General features: G+C 29.9%; 1 protein-coding gene across 1 annotated transcript; it reads right to left on the bottom strand.

Annotated features, from left to right (window-relative positions):
• Nucleotides 1-8205: 8205 nt before the first annotated feature.
• Nucleotides 8206-15568, bottom strand: PARP2 (poly(ADP-ribose) polymerase). Its single transcript, XM_011035214.1, has 18 exons — nucleotides 15430-15568; nucleotides 15058-15346; nucleotides 14781-14911; nucleotides 14536-14617; nucleotides 13839-14074; nucleotides 13351-13477; nucleotides 13061-13116; nucleotides 12337-12410; nucleotides 12159-12205; nucleotides 11982-12031; nucleotides 11640-11702; nucleotides 11074-11154; nucleotides 10652-10762; nucleotides 10227-10302; nucleotides 9938-10080; nucleotides 9119-9192; nucleotides 8600-8705; nucleotides 8206-8441 (listed from the first exon to the last, which is right to left on the bottom strand). Exons 1-18 carry the CDS (start codon nucleotides 15511-15513, stop codon nucleotides 8346-8348), a joined length of 1926 nt encoding a protein of 641 aa, XP_011033516.1. The 5' UTR covers nucleotides 15514-15568; the 3' UTR covers nucleotides 8206-8345.
• Nucleotides 15569-23594: the final 8026 nt, after the last annotated feature.

Here is a 23594-nt window from a genome sequence, read left to right as displayed (position 1 = left end):
GCCCCTCCCCCCCCCTTAAATTAAAAAAAAAAAAAAAAAAAAGAAGAAAGAAATAACTTCCCCTTGTTTCTACCTTTACCAAAAAAATTATCAATTTGCGGTGATACACATTATACGCACGTGCTAACATGACGGTACTTTAAAACTGGGATCCTAGCTAGCCAGCTACGACGGGGGCTTGATGGATGATGAAACTGTTGCGCTAGCTAGATGTGAAAGATGTCCATGTTCCGCAGGGCTGCACTTCCTTTCTACCTTCGCAATGAAGGAGCCTGTATTTATATATCTCAACACTTACAGAAACATTAAATAAATGCATGCCCGTTAATTAAGGCTCATAATTCGTTGTGTACATGCAAGGTTTCGATTGCAATATCTTTAATTAGCCAGGCAAGCTTTAGTTAATAGTGACAGTACTGATCAGTCAACTAGTTGGATTGACCCAGAGACCAAATTAGCCAGATCAGTCTACACAAAAACTATAGTGAGGTGATTTTTACCTGCAAAAAAAATTGCTTTCTGCAATGGAGATTGAAGAGAGACAGGGGTGAGGAACTCATGTTGGAGGAGGGGAGCACGTGCAAAGAGTGCTTCATCGGCATCTGGAAGCCGAGAAAGATTTTGCACGTGCCCTGCTTCTCCATCGTGAACCACCCACCCATCAGAATTCCATACCCTTGGGTGGCTAGCCAGCTCGATGAATGATATAAAATGTTGAGCTCGTCGATGTTTTGAAATGGCTGTAAGAAGCTCATGTATTTATAGGTGCGAATGTCGGGTAGAGGAGGGAGAGACAAGTACAGAAAGAGGTTGCACATTGCTTCAATTAATGCATAGAAGAGGAGCAGTACTACGTCCTGGGTAAATTTCAAAGTGTTGTTGATGGTGTAACAGAGAAAAAAGGAGAAAATCTTCTGCAAGCATAAAGAGCATGCAATCATGGTGGGTCGAGAAGAAATTCAAAGTAGAGTGCTGGATGAGGAGATGTCTAAGCAAAGACAAAGAAGAGTCATACCATGCCTTAATTTCACAAAAGTCACCAACACCCACACTTTGTTCTTTGCACGATCCAATGCACTAGTGATTTATCTGACTAGAGCTGTCACTTTGTTTGAAAAAGTGTTGGCTGTGGTTTTTTTTTTTTGATATATTAATATTAAAAATAAATTTAAATAATAAAAAATATTATTTTAATATATTTTTAAATAAAATATTATTTTTAAAAATAACCATTCATTCAGTATTTTAACTGGTGCTTGATCACGAATCTCAATACAATATAAAACAAGAAACATAATAAATTAATTGAAATGGTGTAACTGAATTGATTAGATTTTAAATTTATTTTTTGAAAATTATTAATTTAAATATTAAAAATTTATCTAATTATTAATTTTAAAAACTTAAAAAATTAATTAAAAAATATATAAACCAGTTCTAACAGCTAAAATAAAAGGGAAAAAAAAACACATACCAAACTTTTTGCCCAGCAAGCGATATTAGAAGCCTTTCTGGATCAAGAATCTCGTGCCAAGCACGGTGTTATGGGTGGGGTCAAAGTTTTAATTTCTTTCTTTTGGGATGGGAAGAACCATGTTGGTGAAATGCGAGCAGTATCAGAAGAATAATGCAAGAGTGCACGTAGGGTTTGCGTGTTGGTATAAATGTCTTTGAGTACACGAGTTTTTGAGACCGAGCTGCGAGGCTTCCTAGGCAGATATGATTCCCTACAAGTAGGCACCAGCTTTCCCCCCAGGAATTTATGGTGGGCTTAATTTCACGGAGTCAGCCTTGAAGCCGGTTTACAATGTTCTTAGCCTCCGATGCTGATCTATGTGTTAACCGAGTCGAGACAGGCAGCCAGTCAGCCAGCGCAGGGTATGGTTACAGGGCCACGCCCTTCCTTTGCAGGAACCTAGCTAATAGTAGAGGAGCATGCGTGTGTTCTTATGATGTTGAGTTGAAATGAGAAATGAATCTTTACTGCCCATTCTCCAGCTGTGAATTTACATCATGCTGAAATTATAATGCTGCGTTGGCAGTGTTAGTTTTTGTGCAAGAGAGATCAACATAGCATGTGATTTTTTCAAGACTTTTACATGACCTCCGATTTTATTTTATTTTTTGGCAAAACAAAACTAATGTGACCATTAAAAAAATAATTGTTGTGTTGAATATATAATTAAGGTAATGTTTGGTTATTATTTTGGGATAAAAAATAAAGATAATTAAAAAATTAAAATTAAAATAAGGATAAAATTGTGTTTAATAATAATATATAAGATATAATAAATGTCTATATATTCTTATCAGTTCATGTGAGATAAAGCAAGATAAACAACATAAATGTCTATGTATTTTTAATTATTATATTAATTTCTCAATAATGATGTTTATTTTCTTTCCTTATCTTGAAAAACTCACTCATTTTGAAGAAAAAAAATATCTTCTTATACTTTTTCTTTAAATAAAAATAACTATTTGGTTAATTGGTTTTATTAAAGTCATGCAGGATATTTACTCTAATTCATCCATTTTTTATTTTTCATAGATTATTAAATTATATGAAATAATTTATTCTTATTTTGAGCATTTTATTTTCAATATTAACTCGATAAAATCAAAAAATAAAACTTTTAATAGAGTTATATTTTAAAAAGTATTTTTGAAAATTAATACATGTGTGATAAAACATATTTCAAAATTAAATAGGGTAAAATATTTAAAATCATGAAACGTTTAAGGGGACATCTGTGAAAAAAAAAAAACTAGCATTGTCTCCATCCCTGTCCCTTGTTTCCCTCCTGTATAGAGAGGGACGGGGAAATGGCTAAAAATTATCTATGAATCGGAGACAAAACTCATTTTTTTCCTATCTCCACAACGAAACACATTTTGTTTTTTTAAAAAAATCTTTATCTTCTCTGCCTGGACACTAACTAAATATTAGCTTGAAGCTGAGCACCTAAAAATGTCCATCGGCAGGCAAATGATTTCAAATTGAAATCCAAAATTTGCTTTCCTAGTCAACGGTATTTAATGCCCAATAAAGAGCTAATGCCAGACAAGCAGTGATATTTAAGTAAAGTTGCCGTCCATCACATTGAACACCAGCTAGCTAGCAAGCTGTGTAAGGTCCATATATACGGTGAGCGATCGGGGAAGGTCCTTTTTAAAATGGTAGGATTTGGTGTCACTCTGAAATCACCATTCCTGTCTTGTGGAGGAAGAACATAGATTCTGGCATGAGGTCATCATCAAATCTATAGACATAAATGCTAGCGTGTGGCGCCCTGCTCTTGCAGACTGCTGTGCTGTGTTGTAGTGAATGCTTTATTTGGTCATACACTCATACATCTCCAGATGCTCTTTAAACTTCATCATACTCCCAACAAGCTAAATTCCACTGCACTTGATGCATCCGTCTGACTCTGCCTCGGGAAAAAGGAACACAGCCGAAGCTGGTGACGACGACCCAACGAATAGGCAATAAGAAAGAGCTTCTCTTCGGATCATCGAGGCGTGAATTAGTAAGTCTTCGGCGTTGTGATGTTTTCCAGTGTATTTTTTAAATTATTTTTAATTTTAAAAATTTATTAAATTTCTTTTTTATGATTTTTTGAGATTTTGATGTATTAAAGTAAAAAATAAAAAAATATTTAAAAAAAATATTATTTTAAAGTATTTTCAATTAAAAAATACTATATACTATGATATCAAATACTTCAAATAATTTTATAATTAGATAAGATGTTGCTTCATGAGCCGGGTTAGAATTTTTTGTAATGTAAAAAAACAATGTTTAATGTTGCTAGTATGTTTTAACAAAAATATCAAGAATAAGTTATGCATCCTATTGATTTAATAAAGTGGTTTTATTTAATTATATAATAAAAAATAATAATATATAGAATAATTTTAAAAAATGACAATGATGACAAGTATAAAAAAATAATTTTAAAAAATAAAATTCAATTCCAAGATAGTCTAATGTTAAAGTTAAAGAACAATAATTAAAAATAAAATAAAAAATAATCTAAATTAATCTGATTTAACATGACAAACTCATGACCTGAGTTATGAAGCCGAGCTAATCTTATAAAAAATAAATAACTCTTAATTCTAAATAGTTCAAATATAAAAGAGTGAAATTAAAAAAAAATAACATCAATAAAAAAAATCTCTCAAAAAATAAAACACCAATAAATCCAAATAAAATTATCAAACCTTATGAATCGGATCATACGAATGGAATAACATGATAGAAAGTGAGAAAAAAAACTATGAAGCCAATTTTAAAAAAAAAATATTAAAGGGCGGAGCTGGAAAAAATTAAATGTTAAAAAAATGATCTAAAAAAATCTAAACCAGCTTAGACAAATTTGTTAGATATAAGACATGGTTCAAGATGCCATAATAACATATAAATTAAAGCAAAAAAAATAAATATAAAACTTAATTTTTAACAAACTCAATATTAAATGGTGAAATACAAAAAAAACATGCTAAGAAAATAATGTTAATCAAGGTTAACATTTTATACTTGTAGTTTAGATTGTAAGACTGGAATCACTACACTGAAAAAAATTACAAATATAAATTTTTAAATAAATCAATATTAATATATGAAATTTATAAAAAACATTTTTTAAAAAAAGGATCCAAAGAAAAAAACATCGATTAAAAAAATGATGATTAAATTCAATATAATAATAAAATAAAATAAAATGCAAATGAATGAAATTAAGAAACAAAGTCGATTGAGAAAAGAATAACAAAAAATAAAATAAGTATAAAAAATGATGATTAAATTTGATATAAAAATAAAATGAAACCAAATACTAAAGAATAAAATTAAAAAAAAAACAAATTTAAATTAAAATAAACAGTAATCAATATAACAAGGACCAAAATTTAATACATTGAACAAATAACAAGATTCTTTTTAAATTTTAAAGGCCAACACGATTCCTTGTGAGATGAGAGAGAAAAAACAAAAAAAAAACTTATCAAAGCCCATTTATTACATCAACATTAATAAAAGTGTGGTGTAAAAGCTATTATAAAACATATCATATGTTGTCTAATGACCATAAAAGTCTATTATTTATAGACAAATACATTGAATGCACTAGTCTATTTTCTATATCTATTTACTACAATTCCTTTATTTATTTCAATTTTAATTTTGATCTCTTAACATTTAATTATTTAAATTATAATTTTTTTTTATTATGTTATCAACAAGCATTAAGAAATTTTCTTAATACTGCAAGATCTCGTAATAACAGAAATCAAAATAAAATAACAAATTCAAGCTCAAATAAAGCCAAATAAAGGAATTGAATTGAAAGAAAAAAGAAGTTGAGGGACCATAATAAAAGGGATTAGAACTTCTCCACATAATATGCAAATCAGTCCTTGATTTTGGCAGAAAAAAAAGAGAATATTTCTTTATACTTCAAATTCAACCCTAAACTCTAATTATTTTAAATCAATTAAATTAAATTTTATTTTTCAAAACAAGAATAATCTGAATAATGAAACATTTTCTCCAAACTTCAACATCCCCGCATGCTTGTATGGAAAAAACATAAATCACGAAGAACAATTGCAAATCAAAACAACATCGAAGACAAGATAAGAAGTAAAAGATATCAAGGGCACAAAACATAAAAAGTCCTAGTGACTACTGACCAAGAAAAAGAAACCCACCATTTAATGAACAACGTATCTCCTCACACGCCACAGTGATTTGCTGAGACTTTTATATACATAAAAATGGCAGGGCAGCAGACATGGCTACTCGACTGAAGTCAGGACTAGGTGTCAAAAGCACCCTCCATACAACTTCTCTTTCATTGACCTGTATTTTTTTAACCCTGCACCGCGCAAACACGTAACTACGTTTGAAAGGAAGTACTGGAACACACTTCTCCCCTAAAATATGATAATGTAAGCTACGATTATAGCCCTGCCTCTTCCTACCTTTGCACATGCAAAACGCGTGGGAGAAAAACCATCGGAGATGAAATTTATGGTTTAATTTAAAAGCAAGCGAATGTCAAATAAGGGCCGCAAAATAACCAGCTCCAATTTCTATAGCCATCTAGAAATAAGGGCCGCAAAATAACCAGCTCCAATGTCAAATAAGCGAATGTCAAATTTATGGTTTTGCATTGCATGCCGTCGGAGCTTGGCATCTAAATTTCTATAGCCAAGAGTATGCTTTTATGCAATTTATAATAATATTCACATATGCAAGCCAACTCATTAGACACCTTGGACACATAAACTCACTTTTAGTTTCTACTCTATAGAGCAAGTTTCAGATAGTGATAATATCTTAAAAAAAAATATTTTTAGTTGCAAATATTTGATTAAAATTATTATTGATAATAAAATAACTAAACAATACACAATAATTTCATAACTTCAACTTATATATGGAGCTGTGATTATTAATACATACGTAATATAACGAAACAACATTTAAGTCGTAGTTTAACAACAAAAAAGATACTAAATTAGTTAAAACAAGAATAAAATTATTATTATTATTATTATTATTATTTATACATGTCATGAAATATTCAATATGAAAAGGATAATTTAATAAAAATTACAAATTACAAATATAACAATTGCAAAATTGTTACAAGTACCAATTGCTATTCTAGTTAGAATGTCTCCTGTATAAGGCAACAACAATACTAACAGATAGTTTTCCCCTTGTTCTGTCTTAATTTTTGTAGCACTCAAAATAACAGTCCTAGAGTCCACATTTAAAAGGGATCTCTCACCATTGTAATAGAAATAGAGAGAAAAGACATCTGACGAATGAAAACAAACTATTCTCACTGATCTTCTTTTTTTTTTTAAGACACAGCAATCCAAATCCAGCTAACATTCGTATTGATATCATCATCCAAGTGCAAGGTCAAATTTGGATTTTGATGTAAAATGTGCAACTATCCAATTTTATAGCAACAGTCATAATTCTCAATCCGACCATTGGATCGAGCTGAAATTTTACATGGAGTCTCTTGACATATTGTATTACCTTGGGTTAAAATTTCAGGTCAATCCAAGTTCGGGAAGATATCTCAATACGGGTCAATAGAGACTGTATAAATTTTGTTATTTACTTTCTTTTGACTTGTAAACTTCCTATTTGGCTAGAATTTTTTTTCTAAAAGGATGTACCAGCTTATTTTAGAAATATACTAAATTGGTTAGAATTCTTTTTCTAAAAGGATGTAGCAGCTTATTTTAGAAATATACTAAATCTACAAGGATGTTTAATAGGCTGCAACATAATTTTCAAATGTGGCAAGGATTCATAATTATTTCAGAATTCTTTTCTTACAAAGATTCCTTATTCATCCGAGCTACCAAAAAAAAAAACTTTAGAATACATTCTACCTTCAGATTAGATTTCCTAATCTATTTGGGATTTCTTAATGATAACAAAGCTAATTCTAGCATATTTAGAATAGTAATTTTTGGATTTTTATATTTTTATTATTTTCTTTTTAGTCTTTAGTTTATTATTACTTATTTGGATCAATTGTAAATAGACTGCATATAAGTCCACTTAAGGGGGGTCCATTAGAATTTCTTTAAGTCTAAAATCACTATAAATAGAGGCATAACCAAACATGTAAGGGAAGTCCAATTCAGATTAATAAAACTTCTTGTTTGCCGCACTGTGTGTGTGTGTTGATGAGATAATCTCCCTTCCATGGTTTTCTAATAAACTGAAAAACGACTTATCAAAGAATAACTATCTTCGTGGCGTCATCCTTATACTTCTCGTTCGCCAATCAATATTTGTTGAGCGGGGATCTTCTGTTTTCAATAGTGTTGATGTCTAGGTACAAGTTATTTTTATGTCACACTCCTATCAAACCTAATTTACTTGGCTTTTCAGGAATTGATATTTTTGTATGTGGATTACATGACCATGTGATCATGACCATAACTCCTATCAAACCTAATTTACTTAGCTTTTCAGAAATTGATATTTTTGAATGTGAATTACATGACCATGTGATCAGAAGGTTCACATCACTTATCCAATTTAAAACCCTTCCCCTTAAACCCATCTGTTGAGACCCTATCATTTTGTTCCTTCCCACTACCAGTTACCAGATTCTTAACACTCCCAAAGACGCGCACACACTCGAATTTAAAGGAAAAGAGAGAGAGAGAGAGAGAGGGAGAGAGAGTTGTTGATTTTCTTTGAGGGCATCTATTTCAAGACAAATTGCAACTAGAAGACCTGTAAAGGATGATACATAGCCGAACAAATCCGAGAACAAAAACACAAGATCAAACTGACGCTACACACACTCGCAATGAAAATTCACTTGAACCACATATCGCATCCTAATCTGACCCACGTTGTAGACTATGTACTCATTGTACAGCAAAGCACCCTGCAAAAAGTATTCAAATTACATATCAACAATAAATTATGAAAATTCTGCGCGGGGAAAAATACAGAAGTTACAATAACAGATGTTTAACGGTCACATGAGTTAATATATCTGAGGCGGCGAGTGCTTTGAATGCACACAATCATAGTTTGTACTACCTTTGAGCCTTGTTGCTCTTTGGGCTTCCCAAGGGGAACAACAACACCATCCTCCAGTGTCTTGGCATCTGAAAGATCTGGAGCAGTTCCACCAACTCCTTTCGTGCTGCAATAATTAGATTGAGACTACATTTACTTTGCATTAGGGAAGGAGAAAAAAACCCTTATCAACCACGTTCTAATAGATTGCGATAGAACTCTGCTGTAAAAAGGACGAGAATGATACTGATTATAAATGGCAATGTCTCTTCACATACAACCTGCAACTTCAAATTTATGCTGGCAGAACATTTCATCTTGAAGTGTAAAAGGCATGAACTAGTATCTGGTAGAAATTTGAATGTTTAAGGCAAGTAGATTCCATGTAAGGGTCAAGAGATGAGTCTCATCAATCATGCAGACGCAGCAACAGTTTCATCATGCGATTTCCTTTCATCACTTCATTACAATCATGCATGCATGGCGCAACCAGATAAGCATGAATAAAACTTTCAAATACAGCACAAAAACAAGACACACCTTAGCTTCCCCGATGGCAACTTATCAGCATCATAGTTTGCATATAATAGTTCAGCCATGTCTCCAAGAGCAACCTAAAAGTACATGGTCCGACAGTTTTATGAGAGAATCCAATTATTCAAAAGAATAATTGCAGTCGGAATAGGGATCATATAAGTTCTCTTTAAAAAATTTACTAGCCTTGCAGTTGTGCTATTGTTTTAGGCATTAAGACCATGCTTACTATTATTCAGAAACTCATCCAGTGCCATGTCTACAATTATTAAGAAATGGGCTAATAGAGTTTATATTTCCTTGAATGTTTTAGGACATGTTTCCTTAAATGTTTTAGGACTCTTTAGGGGGTTCTGATAAGTGGATATTAGCACCCGTATTCTATGTATGAAAACTGTGTCGTTTCAGGTTTCTCTATGCTTTTAATTTCATGAATGCTAGTTTCTTGTGGATTCAATAAGTGCCTCTATGGATTCCAGAAGCCTAGTGGATCCTACATTCATCATCTTTTATCCAGTATCCTTTCCCTCTTCTTGTTCTCCATCAGAAACATATTATGCATTGATATAGTTGAAATACTTGGTCGCAATAATCATGGAAATATGCGGAACATAATTTCGAATAATGAACCCGGTCTTCAGGTTCCAGAAAGACAATACCAATATTTCCATGAAAAAAATTGGTGAGGCGACAATTAAGGATGCATCTACATCTTGTTGAGCAAGAATAGTCTGTTTTGCAACATCTGTATACGTCTGATCTGATCTAGCCACTTTTTTTTTTATAATATGGTACTTTCTAAGGTGGTTTCTAGAATAACCATACCTCACACAGAAGCAGCACACCAGCTGGAGCAGCATGACTTGCATAGCAATAATTTGCACTTTTGGAGAACATGTCAGCAAAGTAAACTCCCTTTCCAAACATGTAACCAGTTACTGGTGCTTCAGGGGGAGCAATACGCAAGCCTGGTGGTTTTCATGGCAGAAGTTGCACTTTGCAGTTATTGACAGGAAATTCATAAACACCCACGCATGGACACAATTACAGTAGATGTAATTGCACAGCATATACATGCAGATATTCAGAAAAACAAAAAGCATGAAAGGATGACCTTGGGATAGAATGCCAGTCCAGTTTGTGAGGCGCGAGCCATGCCATAAAAGCATTCTATTTTTTGTGTTAGAGAACTGCTCACAAGAGTTAGAAGGTATTAGTTTACAACAGCTTAAAAGTTGCTTGCAGGAGTGAAAGTAACACAACTATGAGCATTTTCTAATTATTAGATATCCAGAATGACTGCACTTCATGCACAAGTGTCTCTTTAAAGATCATGAAATCTTAAGCTTACAAACACATCAACACAAATTCAATTTTTCAAAATAGCTATTTCAAGAAAATTGCTGAGGAGAAAAATGTTTGTATATTCTCCCTCCCTCCAAAGACATTACTTTCATAACGAGTAGTTTTTCCTTTTCCAAAAAGACCAAATTATTTGATGATAATAATGGCTTGTCTGGATAGAAAATGCATCATTACCTTTCTGAAACTTTCATTTTCATCCTCTCTTGAAACCTTGAATATTTGAGCAATATCAACAGTATAGTGTGAATGTGTTTTTGCATGCGTATTCTGCAAATACATGGCAATCTTGCCACGGATAGGAAGTGTCAGTTATCAAGCAAAATGTTAACGAATTAAAAAAAGAAGGCACAATTTAATACTTTTATAGCAATTTTAGGGCGGAATTTTTAGATAAAGTAATCAAAATGGGGGTTGAAAACAACTCCAAATGTCACCACTGCACCTCATTTATCTCCCCCTCCACCACCCACCATTCCCCCAAAATAAAAACTCAGTTTCCATTAAAAAAAAAAGAGAGAGAAAAGAAGAAACATCTAAAAAAAATATATATAAGAGCTCAAGTTGCTTAAATTCTAAAATTCTGCTAACGAGAATACCATTGCAAAGTCCTCAGAATCAACTTCAACTGGAGTCAATTCACAACGTAGCCGGTTGTAATGAGAATACAGGGGATCTTCCTACAAAAAATTGTAGAAACTTTGCATAAGAATACTTGAGAGCATGGTAGCGAATATGAAATGGAGGAGAGAAGAAGATAGCGGGCACCTCATTAATATACCACGTGCAGCATCAGAAAGAAAACTATGACTAACTAAAATGATTGATGCAATTCATAAATGGAGGTAGCATTTGTTTTTCGATTTTTTTTTGAAAAAAATGTATCAGAAAAAACATGGGCACATGAACAAAATCCAGCAGCACATCAATCCTGGGAATCATAATACACCACAGTAACTAAGTGGCTAGAACAAGGTGGGATCATTTTCTATCTGCATCTATTGGCTGTTATTATAAACTGAAAAAGGGAACAAGTTCGGATCGCTTTCTGTTTTCATATATTACTAAGATTATTATTACATTCAAATTGAAATTCAGAAAATTTTGCAAAACACAAAGCATTTCCAGGAACTGAGAGCATTAATGAAGAAGACCTAAAAGATACCTGCATTCCAGGTTCATCCTCCAACAACTTTGTTGCAACTTCAATCTCACCTAGGGCTTCAACCTGCAATTATGAACAGGGAGCTGAGCAGTGCGTTTTATAATTTAAAGAAATAAAATCAATTTCCATACAGAACCTCACCGATAGGCTTTAGTCAAGATAATATATCTATTAGCGTGATAGATGGTATCAATATCACCACAAATCCTTTAAGAGTAATACCAAGGAAGACAGCAAGTATAATGACTTATCAGCCGACTGCAGGCATACTAACAAACCTAACTAACCTAAAATCAACAACGGATGCTTGAGTTAAAAAAAGAAAAGAAAAAAAGGAATTACCATTTCCAGCTTGCATTTTAACTTCTGAGGAGTATCAATAACAAACTCTCCTGCCATAATCAAAATATCATACTACTTAGAGCTTTTCAGAAAAGAAGATAAAGAACACCAGTCACCACATCCGTAATACTTATTAGTCTATGGTTTAACGAACATTCCAGAAAGAGAGAGACTCACTCATTTTTGTAAATCCAAAATCATGAGGAATGAGAGTGTAAAATTCTCTGCAATAAATTACGTCCATCAAAGATCAAAGTTTCCCAAACTTCTTCCAAGCCAGAGTCCAGCATCTTAACGTAAAAACAAATAATTAAATACACACACAGAGTGAATGATACCATGTGCTTGTACTTACCCGCTTAGTTGTTCAAGTTTTAATCTATCTGCTGTTCCAATTACATCAGAAATCCTCTTCAGAACATCATAACCCTAAATAAATTCAAAGAAAATTAATTGGTTAGATATTCCATAGAACATTTTTTTTAAAAAAAAAAGCAAAACAAAGATAAGATACCATGTTGTGCATCATACAATTGAAAAACTAGAAAACACAATAGCCAGTATCTGCATTGACTCCATTGTTGGTTCATCAGACAGGTTCTGATATACAACTGCTAGGCAGGACCCAGAAAATACCACATTGAAGTCAACTAACTATGAGTTATAGTTATTCAACTTATCCAGTACTCTTTAACTCCCAAACAAGAAATGTTATTGCTGGAAACTGCATCTACATTATCTTCGATTATCATATTAGTAGAAATAAGAGCCCTGAAAAGGGCGGAAAGAAGGCTTAACATCATAAGAAAAATTTGCATCCCATGCTGCTCTAACATCTAAAGCAGGACAGTCTGAAATTAGTTTTATGTTGATTCATCAACAAAAAGTATTTACAGTTCTTGTGAACTGTGATATCACTCCATGTATTAGGAACTTAAAGCATGTCTTCTACATAGTTAATCATTGCAGTTGCATCTTATAATTCATGAATCACGAGCACTACCTAGCAGATTATGTTAAAATGTCATGAAATCAAGGACATAGTAAAGATTATTTCCATCCATGGATCAAACACTCACCTTTAATATAGTTGACTTGCTTAATTTACCAAGTGGCAATTTATTTGGATTGTATCCTGAAAGATAAGACAAATAACATTCGATAGTGACTTTCAGGAGATGTTGTGATAAACTAAAAAAACAAAGAAGGCATATAGAACTGGAGTAAATAATTCAGAATAAAAGAACCACCAAAGAAGTACTACCAACGTTTGAAAACATTTCCATCTCAAAACACGTCTAAAAATTTAAAGAAACAAATTGAACATTTGCTTTACTTTTGGATTTTATTGAAAGATCGAATAACCAACCTAATTCCATCATTTGCTGCTTCATCATATCAACATTACATATAAGAGAGATAAATTTGGCAACACGTGACTCAAGTTGTGTCTCCCGAGGTTGAATTGCTATAGCAGAGTCCAGCTTTTCTTTAACCTGAAAACAGAACAAATGTATCTCAAGAGCAGTGGACTACATGGCATGCAAAGTTCATTATTAGGGTGAAATCTGGAGCACCCATGTCTCACCCACTTAAATTCCTCGTTAAATTTGACATCCCTCTCCATCAAAGAACTCAAGAAACCAAGATTGGTTACTATAGCAAACAAGATTCAGAATTATTGCCTTTCCACTAACAAGGTTTGTCTTGTATTCCAGTTTCACATTTTCTTACTCTTCTCTATTGCCACCCTTCCTCCTCAAGAGAAAGATGGTTGTTTCAATGCTGTAATCACCAAAATATATTACACTTGCACTAGCTGAAAAGAGGTGGATATAGAGTATGGATGCAACTCACAACTGGCTCTTTTTCCTGCTCACTGTAGTCCATTTCCAACCAAGCATAGCACTTTCGGTAACATATGAACTCCTTTCGGCTGGACCAATGGTTCTTTGTCTTGGCGTAGAACTTCCGTTCAAACTCAGAAATAGCAGGATCTCGTGAAGTGTAGGGACCAAATAGCTTAACTTGACCATTCACCCCAACCCTACCCCATCTGTTATAGACCATATATCTACCACCACCATCAGATTCTGCAAACAGATTTTCATTTAAAAGAAAAGGGGAAAAAGGAGCAGGATATTAGAAAAACCAACGCAAAGCATCTGAAATTAATAAAGGTTATTGTCATGTATCACTCTCTGCTTATGGACTACTAAAGCCTTTTCATTTAAAAGAAAAGGGAAAAAAGGAGCTGGATATTAGCAAAACCAACGCAAAGCATCTGAAATTAATAAAGGTTATTGTCATGTATCACTTTCTGCTTGTGGAGTACTAAAGCCATGCAACTTAAGATTTAAACAGGAATTTTCCACCGCTATTTTCCATCACATATGCCAAAAAAAATAAATTTAGAGAAAAAGGAGATCCTTCAGAGTTAATTCACTTTTGAGAAAATTTTCTGATAGAACTTTCAGCTATAGCAAATATGAAGTTCCTAGAAAACTAAGGTATGGCAATTTAAATAACCACATGGGCAGAAGTGAAAGCTTGCCTAGAAGTTGAATCACAAAGAACTTGTTATTGTTGTCCCCAACATTTGTCTGATTTAGCATTGCATCATAGACATCATCACCCTGCATCATTGCCCAAAAAGATGGGGGGGGGGGGGGGGGGGGGGACAGAGAAAGAAGCTCAATTCGTTGCCAACAAGACACTAAGAAAACCATTTCAACCGATGATACTTAATCCTCACAATTGCTATTAAGTGATCCTAATAAAAACTGCTACAAGACTCACTATTTGCAAAACATGATACTCTGACTTTATCTGATCAGAAAGGAACTGATCTAGCACCGCTGCGCTCTTTTTCGTCGCAGTTACAATTTTCTCCTTTTCCCTTTCATCCTGTTCCTGATCTTCTTCTTTTGCTGGCACCGCAATCATTTTTTTTTTAAATTCCCAATTTCAGAAACAGAAATTAATAAGAAATCTAAACCCACAAACATAAACAATGTCTAATAACTCCTAATAAAACCGAGTAATGAATAAATAAAAGTCAAGTTTCGAATAGAACGTTGAAGTGGATGGTGATTGTCTGGATCAGCGTTGCAGAGCCTGTCAACTAATTGTCTCTTGGTTCCGGCAGTGGAAACTCCAAGGAGACAGGCCTGTTCGCGTAATTGCTTGACACTCATGTCCCGAAACTTTTCAATAACCTTGATTTTCTCTGTCCCGTTATTAGAAACTCCTCCTCCATCTTCAGACTCCCTTTCTCTTTTGTTGTTACTACTACCTCCACCATCGACCGAGTCCACTTCTGACTGCTTGTTTTCTTGCTCGAGCGCCGATTCCAGTCTCCGCACCTGCAAAAAAATAAAACAAGTCTACTATTTCTTTGTGTTTGACAAAATGTATGAACTTGACGAGAAGGGGAACGGGGTAAAACCAGGGAAGGCTTGGTTCCGGTGGTATCGAGTCCACGTTTAGCGAGTTCGGCTCGAAGCTCGTCTACTTTGAGCTTATTTGCCATTTTCAAGGGTAGAGAGTTGGGGGGGGAATGGATTTCGCGTGTCTTTTGAACTTTAGAACGAAAGGTGAATTTAAATGGAGACGTGGAGAGCATTAGGTGACCAAATGACGTCGTCGTTTCGAAAGAGTGAGGTTTTAAAGAGTTTTTTTTTTTTTCCTTATTTATTTAAGAAGCTTTTCAGGCACGATATTGGCTCTGCAAATTATTAATTATTAAAAAAAACTAAAAGTGATCATGAAAACACTGTATATTTACTTTATTTTTAGGATAGATTCTAATAGTGTTTTTTGTTCTAAAGCTTTTTTTCTAGCAAGTTCTTTCATGCGTTGTTTTAACTCTAATTTTTTTAATTTTTCTTAACTTTTATTACTTGAAAAGAGTTGGTGGATGTCCATCACGTTTGTTTTTTCAACTTTGTCTCCTCTCTCTTCTGTCCTCTGTTTTTGATTCTTGAAGAGTGGTGAATGAATAAATACATCGAGTCTTGACCTTTTACATCAGAGAATGTAAGTTAGGAAACATTTAGTGAACGAATAATTATAATTATAATTAATTATAATTATAATTATATTATTATTATTATTATAATATATACTAAAACTGCTTAATGTTTTATATCATAGTGAAATACTAAATTATTTAAAAACAAATTGTATCTTTTATGTTTTTATGGGTTTTTTTTGCTTTTTTTACTTTCTTTCTTTTAATGATTTTTTTTGTTTAATTTAGTTTATTAATGTTAATTTTTTTATTTAGTTATCAGACTTTCATGACATGGATCTCGGGTTTGACGGGTTAACCTGATTTGATGAGTTAACCTATTTTTTTTTTTACTTTTTTCTTTTTAATTAATTTTTTTCGTTTAGTTTAGTTTGTTAATGTTAAATTTTTTTCAATTTAATTATCAAACTTTCATAACACGTATCTCGGGCTTGACAGCTTAACCCAGTTAATTATGGGTTTTTTTTGCTTTTTTTCTTTTAATGATTTTTTTTGTTTAATTTAGTTTATTAATGTTAATTTTTTTATTTAGTTATCAGACTTTCATCACACGGATCTCGAGTTTGACGGGTTAACCTGATTTGACGAGTTAACCTGATTTTTTTTTACTTTTTTCTTTTTAATTAATTTTTTTCGTTTAGTTTAGTTTGTTAATGTTAAATTTTTTTCTATTTAATTATCAAACTTTCATGGCACGTATCTCGGGCATGACAGCTTAACCCAGATAATTATGGGCTTTTTTTGGTTTTTTCCTTTTAATGATTTTTTTTGTTTAATTTAGTTTATTAATGTTAATTTTTTTTATTTAATTATCAGACTTTCATCACACGGATCTCGGGTTTGGCGGGTTAGCCTGGTTTTTTTCTTACTTTTTTCTTTTTAATTAATTTTTTTCATTTAGTTTAGTTTGTTAATGTTAAATTTTTTTTATTTAATTATCAAACTTTCATAACACATATCCCGGGCTTAACAGCTTAACCTAGTTAATTATGGGTTAACCTATCAATTTTTTTATTCTATTTAGTTATCAAATTTTCATGACGTGAATTCCAAGTTTGATTGATTAAACTTGTTTGAAGGGTTAACACGGTTAATTCAGATTTTTTTTTAACTTTCTTCATTAATTTTTTTCCTTCCTGTTGTTTTTTTATTTTTAATTAATCTTTTTTTAAAATTTATTTCATTGATATTAAATCTTTTTTGTATTTAGTTATCACACTTTCATGACACGAATCTCAAGTTTGACGGGTTAACCCAATTGATTCAGATTTTTTTTTTCTCATTATTTTTGTTCTTCCTATTTCATCTTTTAATATTCTATGCCTTTAGTTTTTTCTTCTTGTTTTTTTTTTTCATGTCTTTCACGGCAGACTGCATAGTGCATTCCACGATAAAAAGGCTGATGCTTTATTATTTTCTTTTTAATTAATTTTTTATTATTTAGTTTGTTGATATTAAATATTTTTCTATTTAGTTATCAGACTTTTATGACACGAATCTCAGGTTTGACGGGTTAACTCGGTTAATTTATATTTTTTTTCCTTTTCTTCATTAGTTTTTTCCTTCTTATAAGTTTTTTTTTCCTTCTTATTTAATTTTTTTAATTTAATTCATCAATATTAATTTTTTTCTATTTAGTTATCGACTAATGCCTTTAGTTTTTATATTTTATATTTTTGTTTTTTTGCCCTTTTTATGCCTTTGATTATGGACTGCACAGTTCAGTCCACGGTGAAAAGACTGATTCTTTTTTGTTTGTTTTTTTTTAATTAATTTTTTTTGTTTAATTTAGTTTATTAATGTTTAATTTTTTTCTATTTAGTTATCAAACTTTCATGACACGGATCTCGGATTTGACGAGTTAACTTGGTTTGACGGGTTAGCCCAGTTAATTCCATGTTAACTCGTCAAATTTTTTTTTCTATTTAGTTATCAAACTTTCATGATACGAATCAAAAGTTTGATAGGTTAACCTGGTTTGAAGGGTTAACTCAGTTAATTTCAATTTTTTTTGTTTTCTTCTTTAGATTTTTTCTTTTTGTTGGTTTTTTTCTTTTTTTTTCTTTTTAATTAATCTATTTAATCATCGTGTTTTTATGACATGATGTTGCAATTAGACCTACATCCAAAACTATTAGGTTTGATATTGCAGTCAGATCCACTTAAACTTGGATCATGCAAGTTTAATGTTATTATTAATATTATAAATATTATTGTTGGGTCAGGCTTTGCAACTAAATTCAAGAATTTTGGGGATAGCTTTACAGGAAAAACCTAATACTTTTATATCTTAGTTTTTTTTATATTTTTTATATAAATAAATTAACCTGCGGTATTGTGCGGGTTATGTAACTAGTCTGTTTCTAAAACTTATCAAAGATGTAGAGTGCATAGATTTTTTTTATTTAAAAATATATTAAAATAATATTTTTTTAAAAAATTAAAATTATTTTTAAAAGTAATACATCAAAATAATTTAAAAATAGAAAAAAGATTAATTTCAATAATTTTTTAAAATTTTATTTTAAATATCTTTTAAAATACAAAAACAAACATAATATTATTAATAAATCCACATTGATTTGAGGTTAAAAAAACCAAATGGATTGTGTCAAGTTTGATTTACAATAAGTTCAATTTAAATTAATAATTTTTAGTTTAACTGTATTTTTTATTTAGTAGACTTATCAGTCTTTCTAATTTGATTTAAGTTTTTATAAAAAAATATAATCAAATTAAACACAATTGAATTTTTAAAAAATAAAAATTATCTAAAAAAATTAAAAATTAAAAATTAATTCAATTCTTTTTTATTTTAGATTGATTATTGTGAATATTTCATATAGTTGAATTAATTTACTAACCTCTACTATTGGTTTGGTACTTTGGAGGAAATGGGGGGAGTCAAGATTTATAGCATGTTTCGCATGTCTTTGAAAACATTTTTTTTGCTGGGTTTTGAAAAATAAATTTGTTTTAAATTTTTTTGGATTTGGTGTATGTCATTAAAAATAATTTTAAAAAATAAAAAAATGATATAATTTTTAAGCTAAAAATATTAATACTTTTTTAATGTTTTTAATGTTTTAGTGTTTTTTGCTTTGAATAGTAATAGAATGATTTTTTAAATATTTTATTTTTATTATTAACCAATAAAAAATAAAAAATATACTCAAAATAATATTAATTTAATATTTTTTAAATAAAATAAATTTTAAAAATATAATAAAGAGCAGAATTTATTATACACTTTAATTGTATTTGAGAACATGATTGAAATCATGTTTTTTAAAAATTTAAATTATTTCTACTTAAAATTAATTAATTTTTTATTTTTTAAATTATTGAGGTAATTATATTAAAAACATTTTTTAAAAAATAAAATAATACTATTATAATTTATTTTTAATAAAAAATATTTTTAACTACAACTACATCAATTAAAAAAAAAAAAACACTGATCCTGTGAAGTTGCGTGGCTTTCCGCCAAGCTTTTCGAGCACGCCAATGCAAACGTGGGGAATTTAAAGGGTGACGTGTACAGCACCATGAGACGATAAAACATCCAAACTCCAAAGATCCTCTGACTCACTAACAATAAAAAACATTGAAGTAAACTTCTCCATTGGATAAACTTCTCCAATACTACGAATATTATGGACGCCCAAAGGTCCTCTGACTCGCTGACAATAAAAAACATTAAAGCAAGCATTTTCAATATCAACTAGTTAAATTTGTGTGTTAAATTTGTGTGGTACTATAGGTTAATTTTTTATATAAAAAAATTAAAAATTAAAAATTAAAAATTAAAAATATTAATTTTTTTATAAAAATATATTTAAGAGTTTTAGGTTTGGTTATAATATTGGATTTAAAAATAATATTTATAATAATATTAAACTTGAAAAACCCAAATTTAAATGGGTTTAGGTGCAATACTAAAAACCCAATAGTCTTGGATATGAGTCTGGCTATAAAGTTATATAACTTGTGTCATAAAAATATGATATTTAAATAGATTAATTAAAAATAACAAAACAAAGAATAAAAACTAACATGGAGAAAAAAAACTGAATTAGCTGGGTTAACTCGTCAAATTTGAGATCTATGTCATGAAAGTCTGATAATTAAATAGAAAAAAATTAATATCAACAAACTAAAAAAAAAGTTAATTAAAAAGAAAAAAAGCATCAATCTTTTTACCGTGGATTGTACTGTGCAGTCCACAATGAAAGACATAAAAGGAAAAAAAACTAAAGGCATCAGCCTTTTCACCGTAAACTGCATACAATATTAAAAGATAAAATCGAAAGAACAAAAGTAACGAGAAAAAAGAAAAACAATTTGAATTAATCGGGTTAGCCGGTCAAACCTGGGATCCGTGTTATGAAAATATAATAATTAAACAAAAAAATTTTAATATTAAGCAACTAAATTAAAAGAATAATTACAAAAAAAAGAAGAAGACAAAAAGACAAAAAAAAATAAAGGCATTAGTTTTTTTACTATGGACTGCACTATGAGTCCACAATAAAAGACTTGAAAAGAAAAAAAAGAAAAACATATATCACGGGTTATTTTTTTTATGCATAAAAAATATTAAAAAAATGCTAAGATTTAAGAGTGTTATGTATTTTTGTAAAGATATATCAAAGAGCCTTTGGTCTAGCTGCAACGCTTGACTCAAAAGTAATATTTATAATAATATTAAACTTACATGACTCAAGTTTAAGTGAATTGGTTGCAACACTAGACTCGAAAGCCTTGGATGTGGGTTTGGCTGCAAGGTCGTGTCATAAAAGTATGATAATTAAATAGATCAATGCAAAAAAAACAACAAGAAGAAAATAATTAACGAAAAAAAAATCTAAATTAACTGGGTTAACTCTTCAAACTATGTTAACCTGTTAAACCTTAGATTCACGTCATAAAAGTTTGATAACTAAATAGAAAAATATTTGACGAGTTAACCCATAATTAATTGGGTCAACCTGTCAAGTTTGGGATATATATCATGAAAGTTTGATAATTAAATAGAAAAAAATTTAACATTAACAAACTAAATTAAATAAAAAAAAATTAATTAAAAAAACAAAAAAACAAATAAAATTCATCAAATCAGGTTAGTTCGTGAAACTCGACATCCATTAACAAACTAAATTAAATAAAAAAAAATTAATTAAAAAAACAAAAAAACAAATAAAATTCATCAAATCAGGTTAGTTCGTGAAACTCGAGATCCATTAACAAACTAAATTTAAAAAATTATTAAAAGGAAAAAAACAAAAAAAACTCATAAAGGCATAAAAAACAAAAAAAATATTATAATATAATTAGCATGATAATAATAATAATTATTGTTAAAAGGTGTGGGGAAGCTACAGTGCCTTTCCCACGCATTTTAGTATATTGTTAATTAATATTATGAATACATTTTATTATATTGTTAATTAATATTATGAACGTATAAAGGTCATCTGACTCGCTACAATGTTTTTTTACTAGCATTATGATTATTTTAATTTATATATATCTTAATTAATTTTATACATTTTACTCATACCCATAAAACTCAAACTTTAAACTACATGAAAAGTAAATTTCTTAATTTTAAAGTGAGGCATGCTTTATTTAAATATATATATGTTGGATTTACATCAGGCTATAAATTCTAAAAAATAATTAATTTAAAATAAAATTAAATGATACTAATATATTTTACAGTGAAAAAACTATAAGAATGAACAAGATAAGTAAAAATATAAAATTGATAAAAAAAACCAAATAATTATATTTAATAATTTAAATTAACTTATTCAATTTATGATTTAGATCAAAAGACTATAATAATCTAATAAAAATAAACTATTCCAACATAAAATTAAACTAATCTAACTTAAAATTGAAAATATATTAAATTAATAAAAAAACCAAACAACATCCTCCAATAATCCAGGTTAACTTACCTAATTCATAATCTAGATTGGAATACTATAATAACTTAATAAAATGTAAATAATTTTTTTTGAAGATCTATTTGTAATATATTAAATGTTAAAAAAATAATAAATACATGAAATCATGACAATTACATGAAAAATAAGCTGAAAAAAGTTATGAAACTTAATTTTTAAAAATTTAATATTAAATGGTGAATTTGAAAAAACATAAAAAAATAATTAATTTTTTTTAAAGATCCATTTCTAACATATTAAATGTTAAAAAACAATAAATACGTGAAATCATGACAATTACATGAAAAGAAAGCTAAAAAAGTTATAAAACTTAATTTTTAAAAATTTAATATTAAATAATAAATTTTTAAAAATAAAAAATAAGTTGCTAAATTGTGAAATTAAAAAAAATTCAATAAAAAAAAATCAAAACACATAAATCAAGTTAATTTGTCAAAACTACAAATCAGGTCTTATGATCGGGATTAAATTTATATAGAATAAATAAAAAATCACAAAACTTAATTTCTTTTTAAATTTGATATTAAAAAAATAAATTAAAAAATATTATTTTAATATACTTATTAATATTGTTTTTAAATTATCAGTGCATTTCTAAATGTCCTTCTAGCACAAGACAAGCTACCGTTGACAGCATTGTTCAAATAACAGCAGTTTTTTTTTTTTGTTTTATTGCAGTCATTGACTTCGTTTTTGTTATTTCATAACTTACGTGGACATTATTTTAAATGTTATGATTTGCTTTTCTTTGCGCTCTGTTGCTTATTGTTGCTTTAACTTTAAGACACGGTAACACAAAGACACAAACTAATATTGACGACACTGTTGGAGCTTTGAGGAGTACTGCAGTCTTTTTTTTTTTTTTTCATTTCCACCATCGAACTTTATTTATTTATTTTTTTGCTATTCAAAGGTGCGGAAAACCTCAGTTTGATCTTTAAATTTCCAGCAATGCATTATTTGGTTTTTATTATTTTAAGATTTTATATTTGGATATTAAATTTTATTTTTCAATTTTCAGTTTTATTGTTCCAATGCTGAAAATTGGTTTAATTAGTGGCCAAATTGAAAAAAATTAGAAGTTTGTTGATCAATTAGGGGTAAAAATACATAAATTCAAAACCAATGACTAAAATCAAAAGGACGCTGGACTTTGGGGTGGAGAATTAAGTTTGAAAATGGTGAAATTGTATGGAATTAAAAGATGAGAGACAATTACGTGTGTAATTATATATATATATATAAAAAGAACAAAGACTTAATTGAAGTTTATTAAATTCCGAGTTAAAAACCCTAATTTTTAGGGTTGAACCTAAATAACGCGTCACTTAGATATAATAAAGGTATTGAGTGACACGTCATTCGACCACTATTTATCTTTTTCCTTTAACAATTGTGACTGTCTTTGACCACCTCAAGGATTATAACAACCACCATTCGATTAAGAAACAACCCTTCTATAAAGATCAACTACTCTTATGAAAATATTTACATCCTATTTTCTTCAAAGAACTCAACAGCATCTTTCCCTGACTAGCTGCCACTATATTTATAGATTTTGTGTTGATTGAGTTAAGATCTTCAAACAAATAAATGTGAATCTAT

Source organism: Populus euphratica, unplaced genomic scaffold, assembly GCF_000495115.2.
Source record: "Populus euphratica unplaced genomic scaffold, PopEup_1.0 scaffold26.1, whole genome shotgun sequence".
Taxonomy (NCBI): Eukaryota; Viridiplantae; Streptophyta; class Magnoliopsida; order Malpighiales; family Salicaceae; genus Populus; species Populus euphratica.
Note: the sequence above shows the minus strand (reverse complement) of the source record. Positions and strands in the feature narration are given on the sequence as shown.